This window comes from Pogona vitticeps, chromosome 9 (genome assembly GCF_051106095.1).
Source record: "Pogona vitticeps strain Pit_001003342236 chromosome 9, PviZW2.1, whole genome shotgun sequence".
Taxonomy (NCBI): domain Eukaryota; kingdom Metazoa; phylum Chordata; class Lepidosauria; order Squamata; family Agamidae; genus Pogona; species Pogona vitticeps.
Genome location: NC_135791.1, coordinates 22472212 through 22494664, shown reverse-complemented (window position 1 = coordinate 22494664; position 22453 = coordinate 22472212). Strand labels below are relative to the sequence as shown.

At 46.8% G+C, this 22453-nt stretch overlaps 1 protein-coding gene across 6 annotated transcripts in view; it reads right to left on the bottom strand.

Annotated features, from left to right (window-relative positions):
* The window catches only part of POU2F2 (POU class 2 homeobox 2), a 107675-nt gene that overhangs the window by 11058 nt on the left and 74164 nt on the right, over positions 1-22453 (bottom strand). For 5 of the 6 annotated variants that reach the window (XM_072980314.2, XM_078380329.1, XM_078380331.1 and 2 more), the window contains 12 exons: positions 17979-18044; positions 16324-16358; positions 15724-15780; positions 13111-13233; positions 11114-11314; positions 10205-10310; positions 8993-9084; positions 7094-7255; positions 4702-4843; positions 3547-3695; positions 1899-2075; positions 271-337 (listed from right to left, as the gene is read on the bottom strand). In XM_072980314.2, coding sequence (XP_072836415.1) covers positions 271-337; positions 1899-2075; positions 3547-3695; positions 4702-4843; positions 7094-7255; positions 8993-9084; positions 10205-10310; positions 11114-11314; positions 13111-13233; positions 15724-15780; positions 16324-16358; positions 17979-18044 — 1377 coding nt within the window. The remainder of the gene's footprint in view (positions 1-270; positions 338-1898; positions 2076-3546; positions 3696-4701; positions 4844-7093; positions 7256-8992; positions 9085-10204; positions 10311-11113; positions 11315-13110; positions 13234-15723; positions 15781-16323; positions 16359-17978; positions 18045-22453) is intronic. The other variant, XM_078380330.1, reaches the window with a different exon arrangement.

The following is a 22453-nucleotide window of genomic DNA, read 5'->3' as shown; positions in this document are numbered from 1 at the left end:
GAGTCCTTTTTCTGTCCCAAGGTGTTCTGACCGGGGCAGGGGGAGGCAGTGGCAGAGGGCAGTTAAAATATCTGGGAAGCTTTAGCCGTCTTTTCAAACATGGTGTCAGCTCAAGCATCAGAAGGTCCGTGCATTTCTGTGCAGAGCAAGTGCCGGATCATCCCAACCCGCTCAGGATCTTGATCTCTGAACATCCTGCACTGAGTTGCACTAGAAGGAATTAAAGCAGAAAGGAAAGAAGAGGGAAGCGCACTGCTGAAGGATGATTACCTGTTGTGCTGAGACTACTGGAAGCCTGGGAGAGGGGCAGACTTGAGCCGGTGCCTGGGCTGGTCACCTGGAGGAACAAAGCGGGGGTTAAAAATAACGTCACAGAGGCACGGACAGAAGGACATCACCCGTTTCTAGCCCTGGCCTGGTTCACTCTTCCAGGGTAGCAGCAGCGTCCTCGCAGCTCTCCTCCTGAGTAGTCCCCCTCCAGCCATTCCTGTCTCTTGGGGGAGAACGCTATGTGTTCAACACAGCTTCTTCTGCATGCCCTAAAGTGGCCCAGTGTTATCAGGAGTGCTGCTATCTCATTGCCAGCGTGGAAGTCTGGTTCAAAGCCAGCCTACCGGCTTCTGTACACCGAAAGGGCCATCTCGTTCTCTCCATCAAGCAGCAAACGGTCGGCCCCCAGCGCTACAGACAGGCGGTCTGCTGTAGACTGAACAGCAGAAATGGATCATGCATGGAGAGAGTGGTGGGGATGAGGGGAGAAGACATGCAACCGTAGGCACAGGGAGAGTACCCGAGGAAGATGTTTTCCACCAGGCTTAGCATGAATGGGCAACTTTGGTGCATCTCAGGGCCCATTCTGTGTCCCTGCTCATGACAGCAAGCAAAATGTCCGTGGTCATTTGTCCTTCTGAGTGCTGCCAAAACGTGGCCACACAATTTGCTGCTCAAGATCAGTGGTGCTGTTCTCAGGGGAAGGAACTGCAAGGAGGTCACAAGATATAGGTCGCCCTCCATAAGGTACTGGATTGATGAGAGGCTTGGGCGATGGGAGGTGAAATAAGTAAGTATGTGAATGGAACCAGATTACAGGTGCAGTCGCAGTGGCCCCCAACCTTGGGTCCCCAGGTGTTTTTGGACTTTAACTCCCAGAAATCCTGGCCAGCACAGGTGGTGGCGAAGGCTTCTGGGAGTTGAAGTCCAAGAACATCTGGAGGCCCAAGGTTGGGGACCCCTGCAGTAGGGGACCAGAAGCTGGGCAGAGGGGTAGAGAAGGATACAGTATGAGGAGGACCAGGTATGCACCAGCGTAATAGAAAATATAAAGGAAGGAAGGTAGGAGGTTATGTACTCTATGGTGAGGGGATGTGGGAAAGTGAGGCGAGCACTCTCCAGCAAAGGTGACTAAAGGGGCGTCTTTTGGATTGTGCAAAGCAAAGCTAGAAGAAACCAACACTGGCATATTCTAGCCCAAGACGATACTTTGCTAGAGAGGTTTTAGAAAAAGTAGCCACATCAGGCCGTCCGGGCATATGAAGCAAAAACAAAAGAAAAAAATAAAGCAGACAAAAACCTGCGACCCTTTAAAGACTGCTTTGTTTCCAGGGACAGCGCGTCCGAGGAAGTGGACCTGCTCACAAAAGCTTCCATTAAAATACAGCTGTTAGTCTTTAAGGTGACACAATGTTTTTGCTTACTTTCATTTTTTTAATTTCTCTTTTGGTTTTTGGCTTGAATGGCCAGAGAAGGGGGTGGGGGGAATAGGGCCTGCAAGGAAGGTGGCCCCCGGGATGCTTCTTGCAGGGAGAACCTAATGCAGGCACAGCATGGCACAAAGGGGTTCTCGCAGTTTGTATGGGAAGGCAGGAGAAAGAGGAGGAGAAGATCGGTAAGGACCGTACCATGTGAGGGCTGTAGCCCGGAGGCTTGCCCTGGGCAGGCAACATGGGAGCAGAGCTGCAAGGGTTGATCCGCTTCTCCTTCTGGCGGCGGTTGCAGAACCAGACGCGAATCACCTCTTTCTCCATGTTCAGTTGCTCGGCAATAAGCAGGATCTCCTCTGAGGTAGGCTTCTGGTTCTGCAGTTGGGGGGTAGGTGGGGGGGCAGAGGGAGGAAGGCGGGGGAGAGGGTGGTGTGACATCGTACATGCAGTGGGGCAAGTGAAGGCATGAAGCTCATCAAGCGCCAAAGTAAAGGTAAAGGTAAAGGTTCCCCTTGACAATTTTTGTCCAGTCGTGTTCGACTCTAGGGGGCGGTGCACATCCCCGTTTCCAAGCCATAGAGCCAGCGTTTGTCCAAAGACAATCTTCCGTGGTCACATGGCCAGCACGACTAGACACGGAACACTGTTGCCTTCCCACCGAGGTGGTCCCTATTTATCTACTTGCATTTGCATGCTTTCGAACCGCTAGGTTGGCGGGAGCTGGGACAAGTGATGGGCACTCACTCCATCACGTGGATTCGATCTTACGACTGCTTGGTCTTCTGACCCTGCAGCACAGGCTTCTGCGGTTTAGCCCGCAGCGCCACCATGTCCAAAGGCCAACGCAATATGTTGGAGTCTGTTTCGTTCATTTTAAAGCATGTTCCACCAGTTCTCAAATTATCACTCAAATTTGACACAGCAGGCAGAACTAGAAAGGACAAAAGGAGGAGGGACTGTTGTCACTCTGTGCCTCTTAGTGTCACTTTGGGTCAGGCTAGGCTTTAAGGAAAACATGGACTAATCTATTTCTCTCCCCCCCCCCTTCAATTTCCTCAGGAATATGTGTCTGAGCAAACAGACTTGCAAATTAAGTGCATATTTTTGTTCTAATGACCAGGTGGGTCACAGGCGAAGCACAATGAAACTGCACAATACTGTACTTAAGAGAGGAAAAATTGTGTGCTATGACAATCATTTTTCACTACTTGGAAGAGCACCTCTTCTAAACAGCGCTAAGTATATCATCTAGTCACTAGATTTGAGTGCATTGACCTGAAACTGCCAATGATGCTAAATCTAAGTCGAATAACTGATTGACATCAACTGTAAATAGATTAAAAGGACCTTTAAAAGTGCCAAATGCAATAAATAACCAGTCTTGGGTTTGAGAAGCCTGGGCTTCAAATCGCAGCCCAATCGAAGCACAGCAGGAAGGCCAGCCTACTTTATCAATGTATTATCTGTTTGTCTGGTGCTATGTCACCCACTTCCTCCAAAACCATGCAGGGTGAATTATAAATGGCTTTTATATTTCTATTCTCACACCAGGACTGTGAGCCAGGATCAGCTGAGAGATACTGACAGCTTTGAAGCCACTTAGTGCATTTCACAAGTGGACAGGAAGTTGAACCCCACCCTTACCTATCTAAAACCTAGTTACTACACCACAACGTGTTTAACGAAGCAAGCAAGAAAGTGCGAGGCTTTAAAAATGATGATGTAAATTTGTTTCCCACCCTACTTCATATCTTCAGGGCAGCTTATCTGAACCTCTCCAGGTCCGGAGGAGAAGACATGGTATCGTTTTATGGGAGGCTTTGGAGACTGTTACGGAGGGTCTTACCGCGAGAAAGCTTTTTTCCAATGCAAAGCGGACATTGGTCTCAATGCTGGTCCGTTTCTTACGGCGCCGGCCCGGCAGCCCATCAAAGCCTAAATTAGGACTGCTCAGTTGGTTTGGGCTGGGAAGCGTGGAATCCACAGACATCGTCTCTGCAAGGTTGGCAGGGGGTCAGAGTTAATCCCTTCCTGTACATCACCTTTCCGTAAAACTAAGCAGGCATGCTGCCCTCACCTTACCCATGTTCTCCTCTTTTATCCCCCTCTTCACCCATTCTGGTTTCTACCCCTTATTTTTCTCCCAATAAAGACCTCCCTTTCATCTCCTTGCAACACTAGCAAGTTTCTACTTGACTGGGCTTTAAGCAACTTATGCATCGATTGTTTCCTAGCTTCAGAAAACAAACAAACAAAATACCATACAAAACTTCCAAGTTTTATTATAGGGATGTCACTCAAGGGGCAATTTAAAAGGGACCTGCACATGTCTTGATCAAGCAAATCTGTAAAGATCATCCCGTCCCTGCTCCTCTCCCTGCAAGAAACAGCAGGACCTTGAAGAACGTCTGAGGCCATAAAGCCGCCTTTCCCAGCCTAATGCTCCCCCCACCCTTGTGCTGAACCACAAATCCCATGCCATCTGGGGAGGATGGGGGTTGGGGTCCAACACATCTGGTCCATATCAACTTAGGAAAGGCTGCCAGAGCACTCTGTAAGGCCAACAGTTGGCATTCTTAGCTTGACAAGGTCCACATCCTACCACAGGCTCCTTTCTAGGCCTGTTTAACCCCATCTGGCCCCTGTTATGCTGTTTTTAATCAGGACTTGTTGAAGACTATCAGAGCTCCCTCAGGCTATGATGCTAGTCTTTTCTCTTCCCTCACATTTGCTCCTGTTCTCTCAGTGTCCTTCCTGTGGCATGCATGGACTTTAATTTCCCCTCATCACCACCTCAGCGAAGCCTTACCTTCTCTAGCAGGAAATACTCTGAAATCCTGAACTTCACTTTTCTTCTCGCCTCCAGTCCCACCCCACATCATCCTATATAACTCTTCCCCTCATCCCAAGGGCTTTTTTTTGCTTCCACTGGTGCCCCCCCCCCAGTTTGAGCCCGCCACAGCTGGCCTCAGCTTCTTCTCCTGCCCTCCTTGTTGCTTACCAGCATCGTTGAGCCATTTCTCCAGCAGAGGTTTGAGTTTGCACATGTTCTTGAAGCTGAGATTGAGCGCCTCAAAGCGTGAGATGGTTGTCTGGCTGAAGTCATTCCCGTAAAGCTTCCCCATGGCCAGCCCCACATCACCCTGTGGGAAACAAGAGGTAGGGGTGGGAAGAAAAGGGAGTTAGTAAGGGAATGCTCAGGGTATGTGTTACACAATTTCACTTAATTTAAATTTCACTTAACTTAATTCTCCGATTCCACTTAATTTAAAATGTGAGGTTCTGAATATAGGGTTGAAACCAGAACTTGGAAAATAATATAATAATCGTAGAACTGCAGAGCTGGGTCATCGAGTCCACCCTCTGTGAAGGAGGCATAGTGGGGGAATTGAACTCTCAACCTCTATCTCTGCAGCCAGACACCTAAACCACTGAGCTATCCAGCAGTTAGGTCTTTTTAAAAAAAAAAAAAAATTAAAACGCACACACACAATAAGAACAGGAGACAGCTTCCCTCCATCTCCACCCTTCAATTCACATGCACACCAGGTATTGGAAAAAATGCAGATCCCCTCATCAATTTCAACTCTCACTTAATTTTTTGAAGGGGCCTGTCCCTGTTCCTCCCATTTCTTTGGTTCTTTAAACATTTCTTACGCAGTTCTGCATTCACAAGTTGTTTGGCATTTGTGTGTTTAAAAACCCAACAATAACAGCAGTGGAATTGGGTCTGAGGAACGGCTTCCATGAGGGGAGGTCAAAGTCTGCTTTCTGGTGTCAAAGATGTCCAGCCGAATAATACGCAGCACATCCCCCTTTGCTTCACGCTGATAGAGAAGTGACAGAATAATTCTAAAGCACTGGCAGCTGATGCCCATCATGGTTGGTGGGGTGGAAGGCCCAGAAGAAACTAGGTGTTCTCTTATTTACCAACACACATACACACACATAAGCATACACAGCCAAATGCACACAAACATACAGGGAGACAACCAGACAGCCTCAGTGTTCAAAACTGAAGGTTGTATGTGGGATAATAAACATGGTCAGCGCATAGTCCAGAGCAGACCAGCTCCTGGTTTCACAGACACTTCTAGTGATGGTCACAAGGTGGTTTATTTAACACAGTCTGTCTTAAACCATCATTTCTGGTTTGTTTGCAACAACAAGCCAGGAGCTGTTGTTTACTTTTATTGAATGTATACCCCGTATACTTTACTTTACTTTTATTGAATGTATACCCCGCCCCTCTAGACAAAGTCTACTCGGGGCGACTTACATGAGTGATAAAACAGGATAAAATAACATACATAACTCAGACCAAAAAGAAAAAAGAAATTCCCAGCATGAAAGAAGGAAAGAGAGAAGTGGGTGAATATGAGGATTCACTTTGGCTTGTTTCAGCTCATGGATATAGGCATAGATAAAGCATGTCAGAATAAAGCATTCCTGAGTGGGGGTTTTAAATGGATGCTTGCACCTTACTGCTTTGAATGCATTTTTGATGTTGCTCTTGTTTACCGTCTTTTGGTGTGGTATTTATTTGATCATTTTCAGTATTTATATACTTACTGTTTTTAGCTTTAAATATTATCTTTTAATGATATAAGCTGCCTTAAGAAGAAAGGTGGGGCAAAAAAAACCAATTGAAATAAATGGATAAATAAACATGATTTGAACACCAGACCAGTGTCTGGGAATAAAACTAGAAGCTTTCAGCAGCTGTGAAATACACCCTTTCTTTTGTAATGGACGTACAAAGGTGGAAAAGTGGCCATGGCAGAGATCAATGTTCTTGTAGAAGGAATATTTCCAAAGATTACTTCAGTCTTCTCTTCTACGTTGGCTAGGGCATGTCATGAGAATGGCTGAATGGTCAGATTCCAAAAGATCTCCTGTATGGAGAATTAGTGCAGGGAAAGTGCACAGCTGAGACCACAGCTGCGATACAAAGATATCTGCAAGCGGGATCTGAAGGCCTTAGGAATGGACCTCAACAGATGGGAAACCTTGAACTCTGAGCGTTCAGCCTGGAGGCAGGTGGTGCAGCACGGCCTATCCCAATTTGAAAAGACCCTTGTCCAGCAGGCCGAGGCAAAGAGGCAGTCTGGAAACCAGCAAAATCAGGGAGCTGGACAGGGGACAGATTGTATTTGTCTTCAGTGCGGAAGGGATGGTCACTCTCGAATTGGCCTTCTCAGCCACATTAGACGCTGTTCCGAGACCTCTATTCAGAGCACGTTACCGTAGTCTCTCGAGACTGAAGGATGCCTACTTCCCCAACAATACCTCCACATTGAAAATGTGCGAAGAAGAAGGAGAGCATTCAGCGCAACGCTAAGGGGAAACGAGCGTCCCACTCTTCCTCTGTGGACGAGCCCCACGCTTCATACCTGTGTGAAGCCCAGCTTGATACGTCGCTGCTTGAATGTGCGGGCAAACTGCTCCAGTTCCTCCAGGTCACTGGGCTCCTCGGGGTGGGAAGGGGTCTCCAGGCATTTGGGCGGCTGCGAGTGGGCGAGGTGGGACTCGGGGAGGCCAGGCCGAGTCACTTGCTAAGGCGGGAGAAGAAAATGTAGAAGTGGTGATTCTTGTCAGGGTAGAGAGAGACACCAAAGGCAAGGCATCCAAGCACCACGTGCGGAGAAGATCTAATGACAACCGGGGGGGAGGGGGACACCTTTCTCCTGAGGAGGGTGAGCACTTTTCACCAGAAGTTTCATCAGCCGCTGCAGAAAGTGCCTCTCCTTCAGCGATGGTGGACAAAAAGTGCTCGCTTACTGAAGGCGAGGGCACAAATTGCTGTGAACTGGCTTTGTAGCATCAAAATTAGTGGTGAAAGGATGCCAATATGACGGAGCCAAGGAGCGGTGCCTTCACAGTAATTGTTCCTGAACACGCTAGCCGAAGAGTCATGGCTCAGAACCTTGTTCCTCCCTTCCCACAGACATTTGGATGTTTTGTTTTGTGCCTTTTGGCAAAGACAAGAACCTGATTTGCTTTTACAGTGGCCAGTAACATGCTGGTGTAACATCAAATTACCTCAGTGTCAACAAGGCAGGGCGTTATACCCAGCAATAAGGAACTGCACAATGCAATTGCGCAGTGAGTCGCGTGTCCCTGGCATGACCAATGGCACAATTCACCAGCAGAGGTGCTGTGGGGAGAGCACCCACCACCACAGCACTAATGCAACTACCTTGCACATGCAATCTGAAGCTGCATGCATTTAGTTGCACAACAGGATTTTGGCCCTCATCTGTTGTAACCATGACGGCCTTGTTGGTTTGCAGTTAATGCCTCATGTTTACAGAAATGCAGTCTACAGCTGTATCAAAAAAACACATTCATGTACACTTATGGAGTGCGGATGTACAGCTTAGTGCTGCAAAAATGGCAAAACTGCCATAAAGGAAGAAAAAGACATTTTGAGCAAAAAAAAAAAAAAAAAACACTTTTCTACGTTTAAACATTTGAATGGATGGGGGACCTCAGAGGGCCAGTGGTGCAACGGGCATATTTCGGCTCCTCAGGGGATCCATATGCAGCACATGGGCCCATTTCACCCACCTCTGATACAGCCGCATTCAGGCATTCTGAGGCAGCTGAAGACACAAGGAATTCAGTCGTCCTCGACATTCTCCTCAGATGCGGAGCGACAATCTGAAGCCCTTTATGCCTCCTATAGGCATAAATGCTCCCCACAAGATTCCAGATACTAGTATCTGAATCATGCAGAAAACCAACACACACAAGAAGAGGTTCTCCATTTGAAAACGTTACATCCAGGGGAGGAAGGAGAGTGACGCTGTAGTGGAGTGAGGCTACAGTATTGCCCCTCTCTGGTTGTTCATTTCATCTCGCTAAAGCCATCCAAAGAAGACTTAGAAGAGCTGCCAGTTGCAAATTTTAAGAGACAAAACTGGAATGAGTGAATAAAATCTCTCAGGGCCCGAGACATGAACTCTAGACATCACGCCTATTTGGGTCTGGTCAAATGCCTTGATGGGAAAATGCCATGAATTCCAGGATGGATGAATGCGGGTACCTACGTGCACTAAAATAACTAAATAATCCCTCTGTGGACCTTCTTTTACCTCCACCTCTTTCTTTGTACAATATAAGATTTAGAGCAACAGGTGGAACAGAACAGCCCTAGAAGGCTAAGGAGGGGGCGGAATGGGTCTGTGAGAAAATAACCAACGATATTTGCCAAACAAATATTTGCCCTCCTTCCTCCCAAACGGCTTAACATCTGTGCAGACTGTACATGAAACTCCCGTCTTCCTCACCTGTGCTGGGAGTCCTGCTCGAGGCTGGTTCGGCAGGAGACTCCCTGGATTTTGCTGAGGTAGCTGAAAGAGATTTGGTGTCGGGAGCAGCCCTGTGGGGAAGAGAGGAAACGAACAGCTCACTTTATTTGCACATCCACTTAAGAGTCTATCTACGCTACACAGAGGGAGGGTCATGATCCTGGCTCATCCTACGGAATCCTGGGACTTGCCGTTTGGTGACATAACTCTCTGTTATTTGGTCTGGATAGCTCAGTAGTTTAGATAGCTAGCTGTGGAGCCAAAGAATGGAAGTTCAATTTCCCTCAGTGTGCCTCCTCTGAGTACAGCCAGCCTGTGTAGTCTTGGGCAAGGTGTCCCATAGCTACCCTCAGAAGGAGGGAAGGGTAGAACCACTTCTGAAGAATCTCTACGTGGAAAACCCTGTAAAGGGCCGCCATCATTCAAAAGTGACCTGACGGCACACAATTAGGATTATAGAATGATTATAGAGTTCAAGGGTGGGCTCCAAAGATGTCTTAACAGAGGAAACCTAAGAACCTCGCCAGGTACAAATCCCAGGGCTATTATAGCAGGGGTCCCCAACTTTGAGCCTCCAGTTGTTCTTGGACTTCAACTCCCAGAAATCCTGGCCAGCAGAGGTGGTGGTGAAGGCTTCTGGGAGTTGTAGTCCAAGAACATCTGGAGGCCCAAGGTTGGGGACCACTATAGGATGGCATCTTGAGGGTGGATCTACATTTTACAAGTTACAGCCGTGTGATTCCGCTTTAATTGCTATGGCGTCTGTCATAAAGAATCTTGGTAGTTTGGCACAGAATTCTCTTGAGCTCTCGAAAGGGGTTGAGACCCGTGGGCCCTGCCGGCTGGGGATTACGAGAGTTGTAGCCTAATACGATCAACCTTTATTGACATAAGACAAAGTGAGCAGGGAAATAAGGCACAAGGGGAAAGGGATCACAGGCGAATAGACAAAAATCAACATGAAATGAGGGAATACAACATGATAAGAAGTAATACATAATATCCGGGGAATAGGGTATTATTCCCTGGGTATTATGTATTATTTCTTATCATATTGTATTCCCTCATTTGTAGTCTAATATCTCTGGAGGACACCAGCCTCAGGAAAGATGACACACACAGATACGCACACACACATACATACATATGCACATACACACGCACGCACACACGGGTGCACCCCTTCTTTACCTTGCTGCCCCTGCTGGGCCTGTGGCAGCAGGAACTGTGCAGGCGGCTGGAGGTGATGCCCTGGAACCAGGACAAGCTGCTGGAGCTGAAGAAGCTGCTGGATGTCCTAAAGCAAAAAGAGCGAGAGAGAGAGAGAGAGAGAGAGAGAGAAGAGAACTCTTAGAGTTGTATCTACACATTACAGACTCTGTTTCTTAGTGTGTGGGGGGGGGAGGTTAATGCTTATTTTCAGATCTTGGATAAGTGATTTTTAATTTTTGGACTACAGTTTCCATGATTCCCCCAAGCAAGCGTCACCACCAGCCGCATGCTTCTTGGGTTTTATTGTCCCCACCCTCAAAAAAAAAAGGGGGTGGTGTCTAAAGCTCTCTGCTGATTGAATTGTCCGGAGGAAGTCCTCCCAAGGATCTCGGAAACGGGAGTCTGGTGCGAGGGAGCTGGGAATTCTCTCCCACAGAACGACACATCCCATGATCCTGATGATTAGCCCAGTACAAATCAAAACGAGAGGCGGCTCCTAAGCCACAGCCACATCCATCGAACCCACCGTTTTGTTACAAACATTTATGAATGCATTTTAAATTTAAATGAATGCGAGGCCACAGCTGTGTGGACTCCACTCCTGGGCTATGTAGCACGCCTGTCAGGGGTCAAACTACACATTACACTCCGCCACTAGAATAAGGAGTTCCCTAAATCGACAACTGAGCCCTCTGTGTTGTGCGCGTTTTGTTTTCAGACTCTTGGAATGTTTTTCTTGTAAGTCCGATTTCTCAGACGTGAAAGACTGTCTCAGCCATCCGGTCTCAAGCACTAACGTGATTTCAGTGCCCACGGTGGGTTCTTCGTTAATGTGTAATTTGGCCCCGGGTTCCAAGCTGGGCGCTCTGCAGATGGCCAAGCCCTTACCTGTGCAGTGAGCTGGATGGGCTGCGACAGGGCAAGCTGCGGCGTCTGGGGCTGGTTCTGCGGTGCCGACAGATCAGCCCCAGGCTGCTGAGAAGAGGCGGCGGCAGCGGCGGCGTTGGACTGCTGCACAGCAGCGGCCAGGAGCTGGGCTTGAGCCTGCTGTAGAAGCAGCTGCTGCTGGGCAGGCATCAGGGCGGTGAGCTGGGGGGCGGGTTCAGGGAGGGCAGAGGAGGCCCAGGCGGCAGAGGACAGCAGGACCGACGGCAAGCCAGGAGGCAGGGAGACCCAAGCAAAGCGTTTTTTTTTTTTTTTAAGGACAGGATGAAGGTGAGAAAGGGGAAGCAGGAAGGATGAGAAGAAGGAATAAAACATACAGTGAGAAGAAAGAATAAGCAGATTCATTGAGTCCTGCCCCACCCCACCCTTCCGCAGAGGCAAGCCGGAAATCAAAACAGACATGCGATTGGAAGCAGAACTGTCTCAAGCAGTAAAAGATGTCTGATTAACCTCTAAGGTCTTTCACAGTGTTTCAAGGCACAAGTTGGCTTGCTGGGGCTCTGGGGCTGGTCATCAAAAAGGAAACAAGAAAATGAAGGAGCTCTGTTTACGCCTTGATGGTGGAGAGATCGTGGCTGTGCCAATATGGTTCGCCTCCTTTTAATTCCACCTAATTGAGAACCCATCCCTCTCTAGAAGCTACCCATTTATGTGTCTGTGTGTGTTTCAGCCCCAGTTCCCGGCGTGAATATACTAAAGCAAGTTACTCCGTAGCAGATGCTCCTATATTTATTATTCACGCCCAGCAGGAAGCGTTCCATCAGGTGGATGACAAGATGCTTGTTTCTTTTTTTTTTCTCCTCAAGGAACTGAGGGACAGAAAACGGCACATCTGTTGAGCTTCTCCTTGTCCACTAGTCATGGAACAGGAAGAATGAACAGGAAGTCTATTGGTAAACAGAGATTTACTAGGCTGGACGTCTCCTCCCATTCTAGCAGCAACCACTATATAGTGCAGACAAGAATTCCCGTAGGCTTCTACTCACCCCGAAAGGGTTTCGTCTCTCAGAGGTGAGGTGAGGGGTGCAGTTTCAAAATCACTAATTTCCTCTTCCTCTTCTTTCAAGGTCTGCTTCAGAGACTAACCTGTCTGCCTCCTGCCTGCCATTTCCCCTATCGCTATCCCAGCGCAGAAGTGAGCAAAGCGCACCTCTCCAGATGTTGCTCGGCTGAAATTCCTCATCACTGGCTGAACGTGCAAGGCGTGACGGGCGCTGTAGTCCAAAAAACATCTGGAGAGCCATACTTTGGCCACTGTTGCCCTACCTCTGGCATAGGCAAACACACACACACACACACGGACACACAACTCCTGTTTTCTTGCCTCACTCAATGCATTAGGCCAGAGTCTGGCATGGACCTGTTACCCCTCTTATACTGGAGCAAAGTTTATGCAACCAAGAGTGAGAAGCTGTTATCTCAGGCTGCCTATCCTGAATAATGAAAAACGCCAAGACTTCTCAACTGCACTCCCATGTAGCTGCTGTCATGGGTCACTGGCAGGTTACTCTGAGCCTGATCTTTTCACGCATGGCTTCTTGTAAGTGCTTTTCTACCCCGGTGTGCGCCTACAAATCTAAAATGCAAATGCAACAAACACTGCTTTGGAAGAGAATATTTAACATGCGTGGATGCTCCTAAAAACATCACTATGTTATAAGCGTCCTTGTCAACCCTGGTTTATTGTTGCCAAATGTATGAAACGGCCTTTTGGATGCCACAAGGCGCCCATCCGAGAGAGGTCCTCTGCCATTTCCATAATGAAAGGCGAATTAAAGAGTTGCTTGGTCAGAACGGTTGCAGGTCGCATGCTTTTCCCCTTCCTGATTTGACTCTCCTTGCGGCCAACATGAACTCAGTGGTCTCCTTCCCAGAAAAACAGCCCGCACGTAATTTCCGTCCACTCCATTATACCCCAGGATCTGCAAAATCTTACTTACCCCAGCTAGCTGGCTGCCAGCTAACATAAGCTGGGCCTGGGGTAGATGCGGCTGCTGTTGAGCGGTGGGAGCTGGGGCTTGCACTGGAGCTGGAGGCATTTCTGTGGGGTCTTCGGCTTTGATCTGGAGGGAGGCGGGGGGGAGATGAAAGAGAATCAATACCCTTTCTAGTCTTGTGCAACAGGAGTCCTTATGCTCTGGCAGTTGCTCTCTTCCTGGGCCAAACCTAGACGGTTTTCAATGCCAAATTTGACATCCCTTTCCTTTTCATTTTTTAACTTTCCAACAACTCCCCAACATCCCCACCCATCCATGTCAACATCCATGTCAAGTTGGCACCTGCAAGGGGGAAAAAAAGGAAGCAGACCCATGATAAAACTGACTTGCACAGGACAAGCTGAGCTACGTATGAACCCAAGGGCTACGTTTTAAGGATCCTGTTTTAAAATGCACCATCTTGGGTCACTGGAGGGAGAGGACCGGGTCTCCATGCACCTGAAGAACACCTGCCAAGATAGCATGTACTGCGTGCTAAGGAGGGGGGGGGAAATTAATCAAAAATTCCACCGAAAGGCTGAGCAAATTCTGCAGCTTGAATACATCATGCTAAGTAAGCACCTCTGCACATGTTTAATTCATCCTGCTACTCTGAGAGCTGTTCCGAGGGACAAAGAAAATGGAAAGACATCAAACTCCCGCCCACTGACCACTGGAAGTTGATGCTATCTCTTTGATACACCTCTGTTCTGTTTTGTTTCCTGTTTTGCTGCTGGTCTGGGACGCCGGGAATTCCCCATCCAACCCAATCCTGATTCACAAGTTCCTATCATGCTGACAGCAAAAGTGCAATGCGGCACTCAACTCAGGCCCACCATACTTTCTAATTAGCCTTTTTTTTCTTTTCCCATATATTATTCTGAATCCCGTTCCGTCCCATCCGCCCCCCCCCCCCAGGCTCAGCTGCACGGCCCAGATAAGCCATTGTTTGGCTGGCAGCATCTGAGAGTTGCCACCACACTGCTTGCAACCAAGCCTGGCTCTTTGCCACGTTAAAGAGAGTCAAGAGAGTTGAAATGGTCACGTTATCTGATAACTTAGTTCAGCATCTGGAGGGGGAAAAAGGGCACATATTGTGGTTTTGGGTGACATGCAAAAAGAAACTTCAGTTTAATCAGTCAATCAAAAAGCAGGTGATACATCACCTTAAAAAAAAAGACCCAGTTCATTGTTCCAGTGTCTGAACTAAACAGTACGTCTCTTTTGTGCTCTACAAACAAACAAACAAAAATTCACCTATTTCCCAGAGGTTATAAAGGTAAAGGTAAAGGTTCCCCTTGACAATTTTTGTCCAGTCGTGTCCGACTCTAGGGGGCGGTGCTCATCCCCGTTTCCAAGCCATAGAGCCAGCGTTTTGTCCGAAGACAATCTTCCGTGGTCACATGGCCAGTGCGACTTAGACACGGAACGCTGTTACCTTCCCACCAAGGTGGTCCCTATTTATCTACTCGCATTTGCATGCTTTCGAACCGCTAGGTTGGCGGGAGCTGGGACAAGCGACGGGCGCTCACTCCGTCGCGTGGAGTCGATCTTACGACTGCTTGGTCTTCTGACCCTGCAGCACAGGCTTCTGCGGTTTAGCCCGCAGCGCCACCACGTCCCTTATAGAGGAACAGTTAAAAAAATGGTATCTTGAATGATGGGCTATTATGATACCTCAATCATGTCACCTTTGAACACACAGACACACCCCGGCAATAATAAGACAAAGACATTGTGCAGCTATTCCAATTGATTTTTTTAAAAGAAGTGGTGGGAAAACATGGGAGAATTACACCCAACAGCTTCCTGACCACTCCACCACATCTGGAGTACTTCCGTTAAGTGAGGAAATGGCACCAAGGGATGAAGGCCTTGCCTGTCAGCACCACGAGTCTCTTGTCCATACAGAGACGGAGATCCTTCAAGTGAAACGTAGGCTGGACTCCTCACTAGAGGAATGTTCACAGCTCAGTAGCAAACCCCAAGCAGCAGAGGTGTGCAGATCTGTGGTTTGGAGACAACTCTGCTGCCTGGGGGGATTCTGGGTTCTGTGGTTGAAAAACAGACACATCTATACATGTCTACCAAGCACGCACCCACCACTTAGTGCTTTGCTGGGGGGATGAGGCTTGAGAAGCCCTCCTGCAATGGAAGACGGGGATATCAAAGTAATGGAAGTCGAAAAACATCAAGAGCACTCCGCCATCCTATAAAGCAGTGCTTTCCAGATGTTCTTGGACTACAACTCCCAAAAATCCTGGCCGCACAGCTTCAGAAGGCTTCTTGGGAGTTTTAGTTCAAGACCATCCGGGGACCCAAGGTTGGGAACCAATGCTCTAAAACAAAGCAATGGGTGCGGTTTATATATCGCCCCATAGCACTTAAAGCACTCTCTGGGCAGTTTACAATTTAATTCTGCAGGCTATGCATTGCGCATTATACATTTGTTAGCCCTGCATTTGAAGAAGACAAAGACTCCTACTGGGGGAATAGCACTTTAGAGCTGGCAGAGAAGAGCGCCTCTAGTGGACATCGGTTGAACTGAAAATGGGGTGGGGAGAGGCCGACACTTACCTTCGTACCAGTGCTGGTCGGGGATGGGGAGAACGGGGAAGGTTTGCTCTGCTGGGTCTATATGGATGAAGAGAGAAAGGGCTTCAAGATGGGGCAGGGGTGCAAATCTTCACTGAGTTATTTCTCACAGAACAACAATTATCTAAACTTTTCTCCCCTCTGTGTATATTTTGCATTTCGGCCCTTTTTTGTTTTTTTGCAAAACTGGCATAGAAATGTTGTTTTTTAAAAATATATGCACATATATTGCAGGAAAAAAAAACTTGGACTTTATTATGCAAAAATTACGTTTTTTAATGCAAAAAGTAGAGTTTTTGTGTTTTGCTAGGCAGAATTAATAGCGTGGGCGAAAAAGGTCTACGGTCTTTTTGTTTTGTATAGGAGCAACAATAACAAAAATCTGTCAGCGGATGGTCATTTTTTTTTCAGAGAGGTCTCCTGGGTTGTCGCTACGCCCTTTTTTCACCAAGAATGAGAAAACTGGCCCATATTCGTTATATCCTTGATGGGTGTGTCCTGGCAGGGCGTCCCACTTTATGTCAAAACCTCTTCCTTACTCCACTTTATCCCTCCCCCTGCTTTCTGCCCAATGTTCCTCACCTGGTGGTTTGTGTCAGGTCCATTTCTTTCTGTGTCTGGAACCAAAGAAGACAGAATCACTGTGACCGTTCCGTAAAAAGAAGGGCTAAAGAAACACCTTGACTGAACTTTCGGCTCCAGGCCCACTTTCGCCCACCAGTGGTGTGCAACACTAAATCAAGCTCGCTGAACATCTGTTTCTTCCCTCACTTCACTAATATATAACTCTGGTTGTCAGAATTTATTTATTTATTTATTTATTTATTTATTTATTTATTTATTTATTTATTTATTTATACCCCGCCTATCTAGGCGGCTTGGTCCACTCTAACTTAACTCCTGGTCACTAGGTGTCTCATGCTATGGGACCAATGTTAGTGTAAAAACGTGGTTTAGCAGAGTATTTAGCAGTCTGGGTAGTCCAGAATAACTCATGCACACAACAGCAGCTTCTTCTCCACCGACGTGTATTTACAAGGTATTTACAGTAGTTCAGTCTGGCAAGCATAACAGGTAGCAATCATCACCAAGCAAGAAGATACATCAACTGTTTATTTCACACATATATACACATACAGATCTGCTTGTGCCCAATCATATTACGTGTTACTCTGCTGAGTCATCATGACTCAGTTTTTAACACATCTGTTCATCATGGCTGCTCATTTAATATACCGTATTTTTCGCACCATAAGACACATTTTCCCCCACAAAACAGGGGGGTGGAAAGTCTGTGCGTCTTATGGAGCGAAGAAAACAGATTATATTTTCCTGTTTTCTTCTCCTAAAAATTGGTGCGTCTTATGGAAAGGTGCGTCTTATGGAGCGAAAAATACAGTACTTTATTCTGAGCAGACCTTTAAATTACCTTGACATACCTTGACAACCTACGGGGACACAAGGGCTGAAATGTGACATGGTAAGAAATCCTAACTCAAACCTGAGGCCCCACCAGCCCCTACTGGCAGTGCATACAGGGAGGCAGACTGCAAAGCAGCAGAGCAAAGGGGGTGGGGGGGGAAGGAAGATGTGTTTTCACACCGTGGTAAGGCAAAATGGATGGAAATTTTGGATGATCTTGAATGAGCAGGGACGCTGTGGGACGCTCAACTGTTTTTACTCAGCCAGATCTGTTTCTTTGTAAGATCCTAAGAAGACTCCCTGGAAAAGACCCTGATGTTAGGAATGAATGAAGGCAAGAGGAGAAGGAGACGACAGAGGAGGAGATGGTTGGACAGTGTCACCAAAGCTATCAACATGAATTTAACCCAACTCCGAGAGGCAGTGGAAGACAGGAGGGCCTGGCGTGCTCTGGTCCATGGGGTCACGAAGAGTCGGACACGACTAAACGACTAAACAACAACAACAATATGGGGACGAAGGTTGTTTGGAACTTAAGCCAGGGCTACGCCATGGGGGAATGGCCATTCCACATGACTCTGCTTCAGTTCAATTGGGCAAACATAGTTGGACAGGCGTACAAAGGGGGGAAATGGTAGGACAGGGGTAAACAGGCGCAAAAGTCTACACAGGCACCTTTGTGGAGAGCCCTCGGCACATCACAGCCCTCCTTGTTCATCCCACGCCCCTCCCACCTCTCAAAGATCATACCTTTTGCTAGTTAATGAGTCATTTCTACAAACTTTCCTACATTCCCTCCTACAAAACATGGTTACCTGTGTGCTCCTCTTGCAGCTCCAGCCGCGCCTTCTCCAGCTCCAGGGGTTTAGACATTCTTACTTCTGGAAGGAAATGAAAAGAGGGGAAGAAAGATTGGGGCTAAGGCTGCAAAGGCACACGGCCTGGCACAAGCAGGAGCCAACGCAAAGCATCTAAAACCTAAGGTCTCCTTCTTTCAATACTATGCAGTTGTATGAAATAAGCATTGCAATCCAAATTGCACAAAATGTACTATGAGTCAGTTATCCCTGTGCCTGCCTCAGTTGGGGCAGGCAGAACATTAATAGGTGGTTTTGCTTTTTTTATATTCAGTGGCCAGAATTCTATGGGTTAGTTATGTCAGTGTAAGGACAATAATGTAAATCAGTGGTCCCCAACCTTGGGCCTCCAGATGTTCTTGGACTTCAACTCCCAGAAATCCTGGCCAGCAGAGGTGGTGGTGAAGGATTCTGGGAGTTGTAGTCAGAGAACATCTGGAGGCCCAAGGTTGGGTACCACTGATGTAAATTATATGAATGAACTGCTGCCAATTATAGAGCGGCTGTTTCTATCCTTTACTGCTCAACGACTCGGGCAACTTGTTACTTGCAGCGATTTGTTAATTAGCGGCAATTTGCTGCGGTAGTTTACTCCATAGTGCTTATGCCAGTGTAACTAACCAATAGGATTCTGGCCATTGGTTGATATTGGGCTAGCTTAAATAAAATATAGCAAAAAAAGCACACTATAATTTAGTGAGAGGGAAACAGTTATTTAATAAATGGATTGGTAAATGAAATCTAAACGTGAGGATAATCCCTGCTTGATTTTGGTTTTATCTTTGGTAAAAATGGAAGGAACAATACTGCTAAACATCTCCGCTTAAATACTGTACCTTCCTATGTGTAAAGGGGATTGCTCCTTTCTTTTATTTCTTTTTTAAAAATAAAAGATTGGATGTTCAGAAAAAGTATAGGAATGATCCTCAAGGTGCCAGCCACCCTTATCTAATCTATCTAATCTATCTAATCTATCTATCTATCTAATCTATCTAATCTATCTATCTATCTATCTATCTATCTATCTATCTATCTATCTATCTATCTATCTATCTATCTATCTATCTATCTATCTATCTATCTATCTATCTATCTATCTATCTATCATTTGTATGCCTCCTTTCTCCCGATGAGGGGACTCAGGGCAGTTCTTCCTACCTCGCCCTATGGCAACATCTCTGAATGGGCATAGGCTTCTTGTGTCCCTGATGGTTAATCCCACTATCCCACAAGAATTCCTAACCTGAAAGGAGATCCTCTGACCTATCAAGTTATGACAGAACTTAACATCAGCCTTCCTCCCCAACGAGAGGCCCACTGTAGGAAACCAGATTGAGGAAGGTGGTCAACTTCTTCTGCTGTTTCAGAATGAGGTCTTCCCTTGCTCTGCCCTTGAGGTGGCAAAAGGTCTGTGAGTGAACAGACCTTTCCCCCTCACCTATGGGCTGCTTTCCCTCCCATTCTCCTTCCCCTCCGGTGTTTCTTTCCTCAGCCACGTTCCAGCACCAGAAACGAGAGTGGACAAAACGACACTTGCTAGAGGAAAAAGTTGTGGGGAGAGAATCCGTGGGCATACGGTGCTGGTCCATCCAGGCTCACCGGATGCCTCCTCTCTCTACACGACGGGAGCAGTTTTGCGTTTAAAGTCGAGAGGCGTCCACAGCCATGTTTTAATTTGGAACTTACTGGGAGAAAAAAGCTGTTCTTCACACAGCTCGTTATTAATTAATTTGAGGAACTTGCTACCTTGGGATGCAGCAAAAATCATGGATTTAGGGAGCTTTACCTGGGATTTAAGAGGGGATTATACATGTTCCCGGAGAAGAATAACTCCCAGTGCCTGTTGGACATGGCAGTGAATTGGGGGGGGGGGAAACGGATGCTTTGTGTCCTCAGGCAGTATGCCACTGAAGCCATTTGCTGGAGGGAAAACATCATGAAGGATACGGCTGTCAGTGGCTGCTGGGTTTGATGCCTACATATTGCCTCCAGGAGTCTCAACACCAGTTCCTTGGGAATGTTGAGTGGGAGGGTGTTACAGGGCTGATGTCCTGCTCGTGGGCTTCCCTGAGGCATTTTTAAAGCCCCCGGGAGAAAAGAGAACGTGGGACGAGATGAATCTTTGGTCCGGTCTGACACACAACAGTTCTTAGCTTCTCCTGCCTCACCTCTGGTTTCCCCTCAGGACAGCAGGTCAGCAGGACCTAGCAGTCTTTTGTTTGACACATCAGGGGCTTTTTTGTATATTCCAAAAGCCTCATCAAACATTACCAAGAGCCCATGTTAGGAAAATTAATATCTCACTCCCATCTCCATGTTGCCCTCATGTCTAGAAGGGACTTCAGTGCCACGGTAAGGCAGGTTAAAGAAGCCAATTGGATTAGGAGTGGGCGAATCTCTGAATGTTGGTTTTGCCAAAAAGTCTCGTTTCCCTGACGGCAAGCCTGTTTCTGACCGCAGTCATAACAGCATGAGAACACAACAATATTGGTGTTATTGTTAAAATCTACATAGGAGTCCCCATTCAGAAGCATCTATGTGAGAATTTTTCTAATGCATATATTTTTGTGCACATTTTTCATAGTATGTGCAGTGTTGTAGACATTTCTTGTACTATAATTGTTTGGTTCATCATTTCCTTTAACATGCACATTTTGCTGTGAATTAATGGACACATTTTTGGTGCATTTTAGTTACGGGACAGGTTACAAAATTTGGAGGGGTTGCAGAATTTGGTATATAAGGACATGCCAGTTCCTTGACTGATTGATTCAGCAAGGGTTTGAATTTGGTAAGTGTGGGGGGAAAAAATCAAATCCAGCAAACTTCTTTTTCAGGTAGCAAATTTTGACTAAAATATGCTCACCTGCCCACTGACATGGCAAAAGGCTCTTTGAAGTGCCACGTTTTTCCAAGAAATTATGTTATTAGTCATTAGTTCCAACAGCTACCACCCAGAACAGATAAAAGGAACCTCCATGTCCAGTGGCAGTATATCTATAAACACCAGATGCTGAGAAGAAACAACAGAAGACTGTTCCTCTGTATCCTCTGAAACAAAATTCTGGGCTAGAGGGTCCTTTTGGTGTAATCCAGCACAATTATTTTTATTATTGGTGTGGATAGAATTTGACAATGTTTGGATAGGAGCATCTTGCACACTTTTATTAAGTGCCTTCCCAGATGATTGTTTTATTGTGCAATAAACACTCAATTGTTACCTTGTTCCAATTTCTTAGAGTATTGCGTCTACAGTGCTGAAATCAATTTTTTCCCCAGCAATAAATCACAATTGTTTCCTTCCCCACCGCCTTTCCTCTCTCCAAGCCAGTATGCTTATCGCTATTTGGAATATCAAGTATGTCTTGCCGATGATTCAGTAGCTGTGGCACAAGCACTGCAGGAACCTACGGGCCAATGTCCGTGATCTCACCAACTAAGCTAACTTGTCATTCTGCTGCATCCAGGCCTTGTCATTTCGAAAAATCCTCACCACAAGTTTTTTTTTTCACAGTCCCTAGGGTGTTTACTTTTCTGAAAACTTTGACATCCTCAGCAAAACTGGCTTTCTCATATTCACCCCCAGGCTAGATTTTTCTTTCTTTAATTTAGCATGAAGCTGCTCAGCGCCTCCCGCTAGGCGAGACGGAACAACCAGCCTATGCAAGGGGGGTGGGACAGGACAATGAAGCAGACAACACTTTCGTTCCATACAGACATACCCCTTAGCCCACCTAGGGCATCACCAAGTGGAATAGGATACTGTACTTCCAATGTTTAATCCTGGTTAGCATGACCTCAGCACGAAGAACAGTTATTTTCTATGAACTGTGCTCTGAAGTAGAACCATCTCCTAGCAACTTAAATCAGAAAGTGAAACCTTGCAGTGGGTAGACTCTTCTACCATGACCGAGGACTGCAAGGATGGGGCGGAGGGGGAAGGAGCAGAGAGGAGTAGACATAAGAAACCCCCCTTTTTTTCCTACAGTCTTAAAACCACAAAGTCATGATTGATTCCAGCCCCTTGTCTTGACGCTCCACAGCAAATCAATATACATATGATTTGTTGAATGAACCTAATTCAGACCACAGGGAACTGTACTGACAACGGGAGGTGCAGCAGCTTAAGGCACGCCACCATTATGGGCAGGGTTTGGGCTAAAAATGGGGTGAGGGGTTCAGGAGGTGAAGCTTTATAAAAGTCTGCCATGATTTTGCCCCATAATCTTAGTGCCCGGAAGAAGCCACTTCCCACAGACTGATCAGACTCAACCTCACGACCCAAATGTAACTATTTTACGCATTGCTGGACCTATGCAATAACTGGAAGCAAGTTATTTTCCTCATCATCACTCGTTATGACAGAAGCATTAGTGAGCCACTATCATCTGCCTCACAAAATAAGGAATGACTGCTTTGCTCTTGTATTTTCT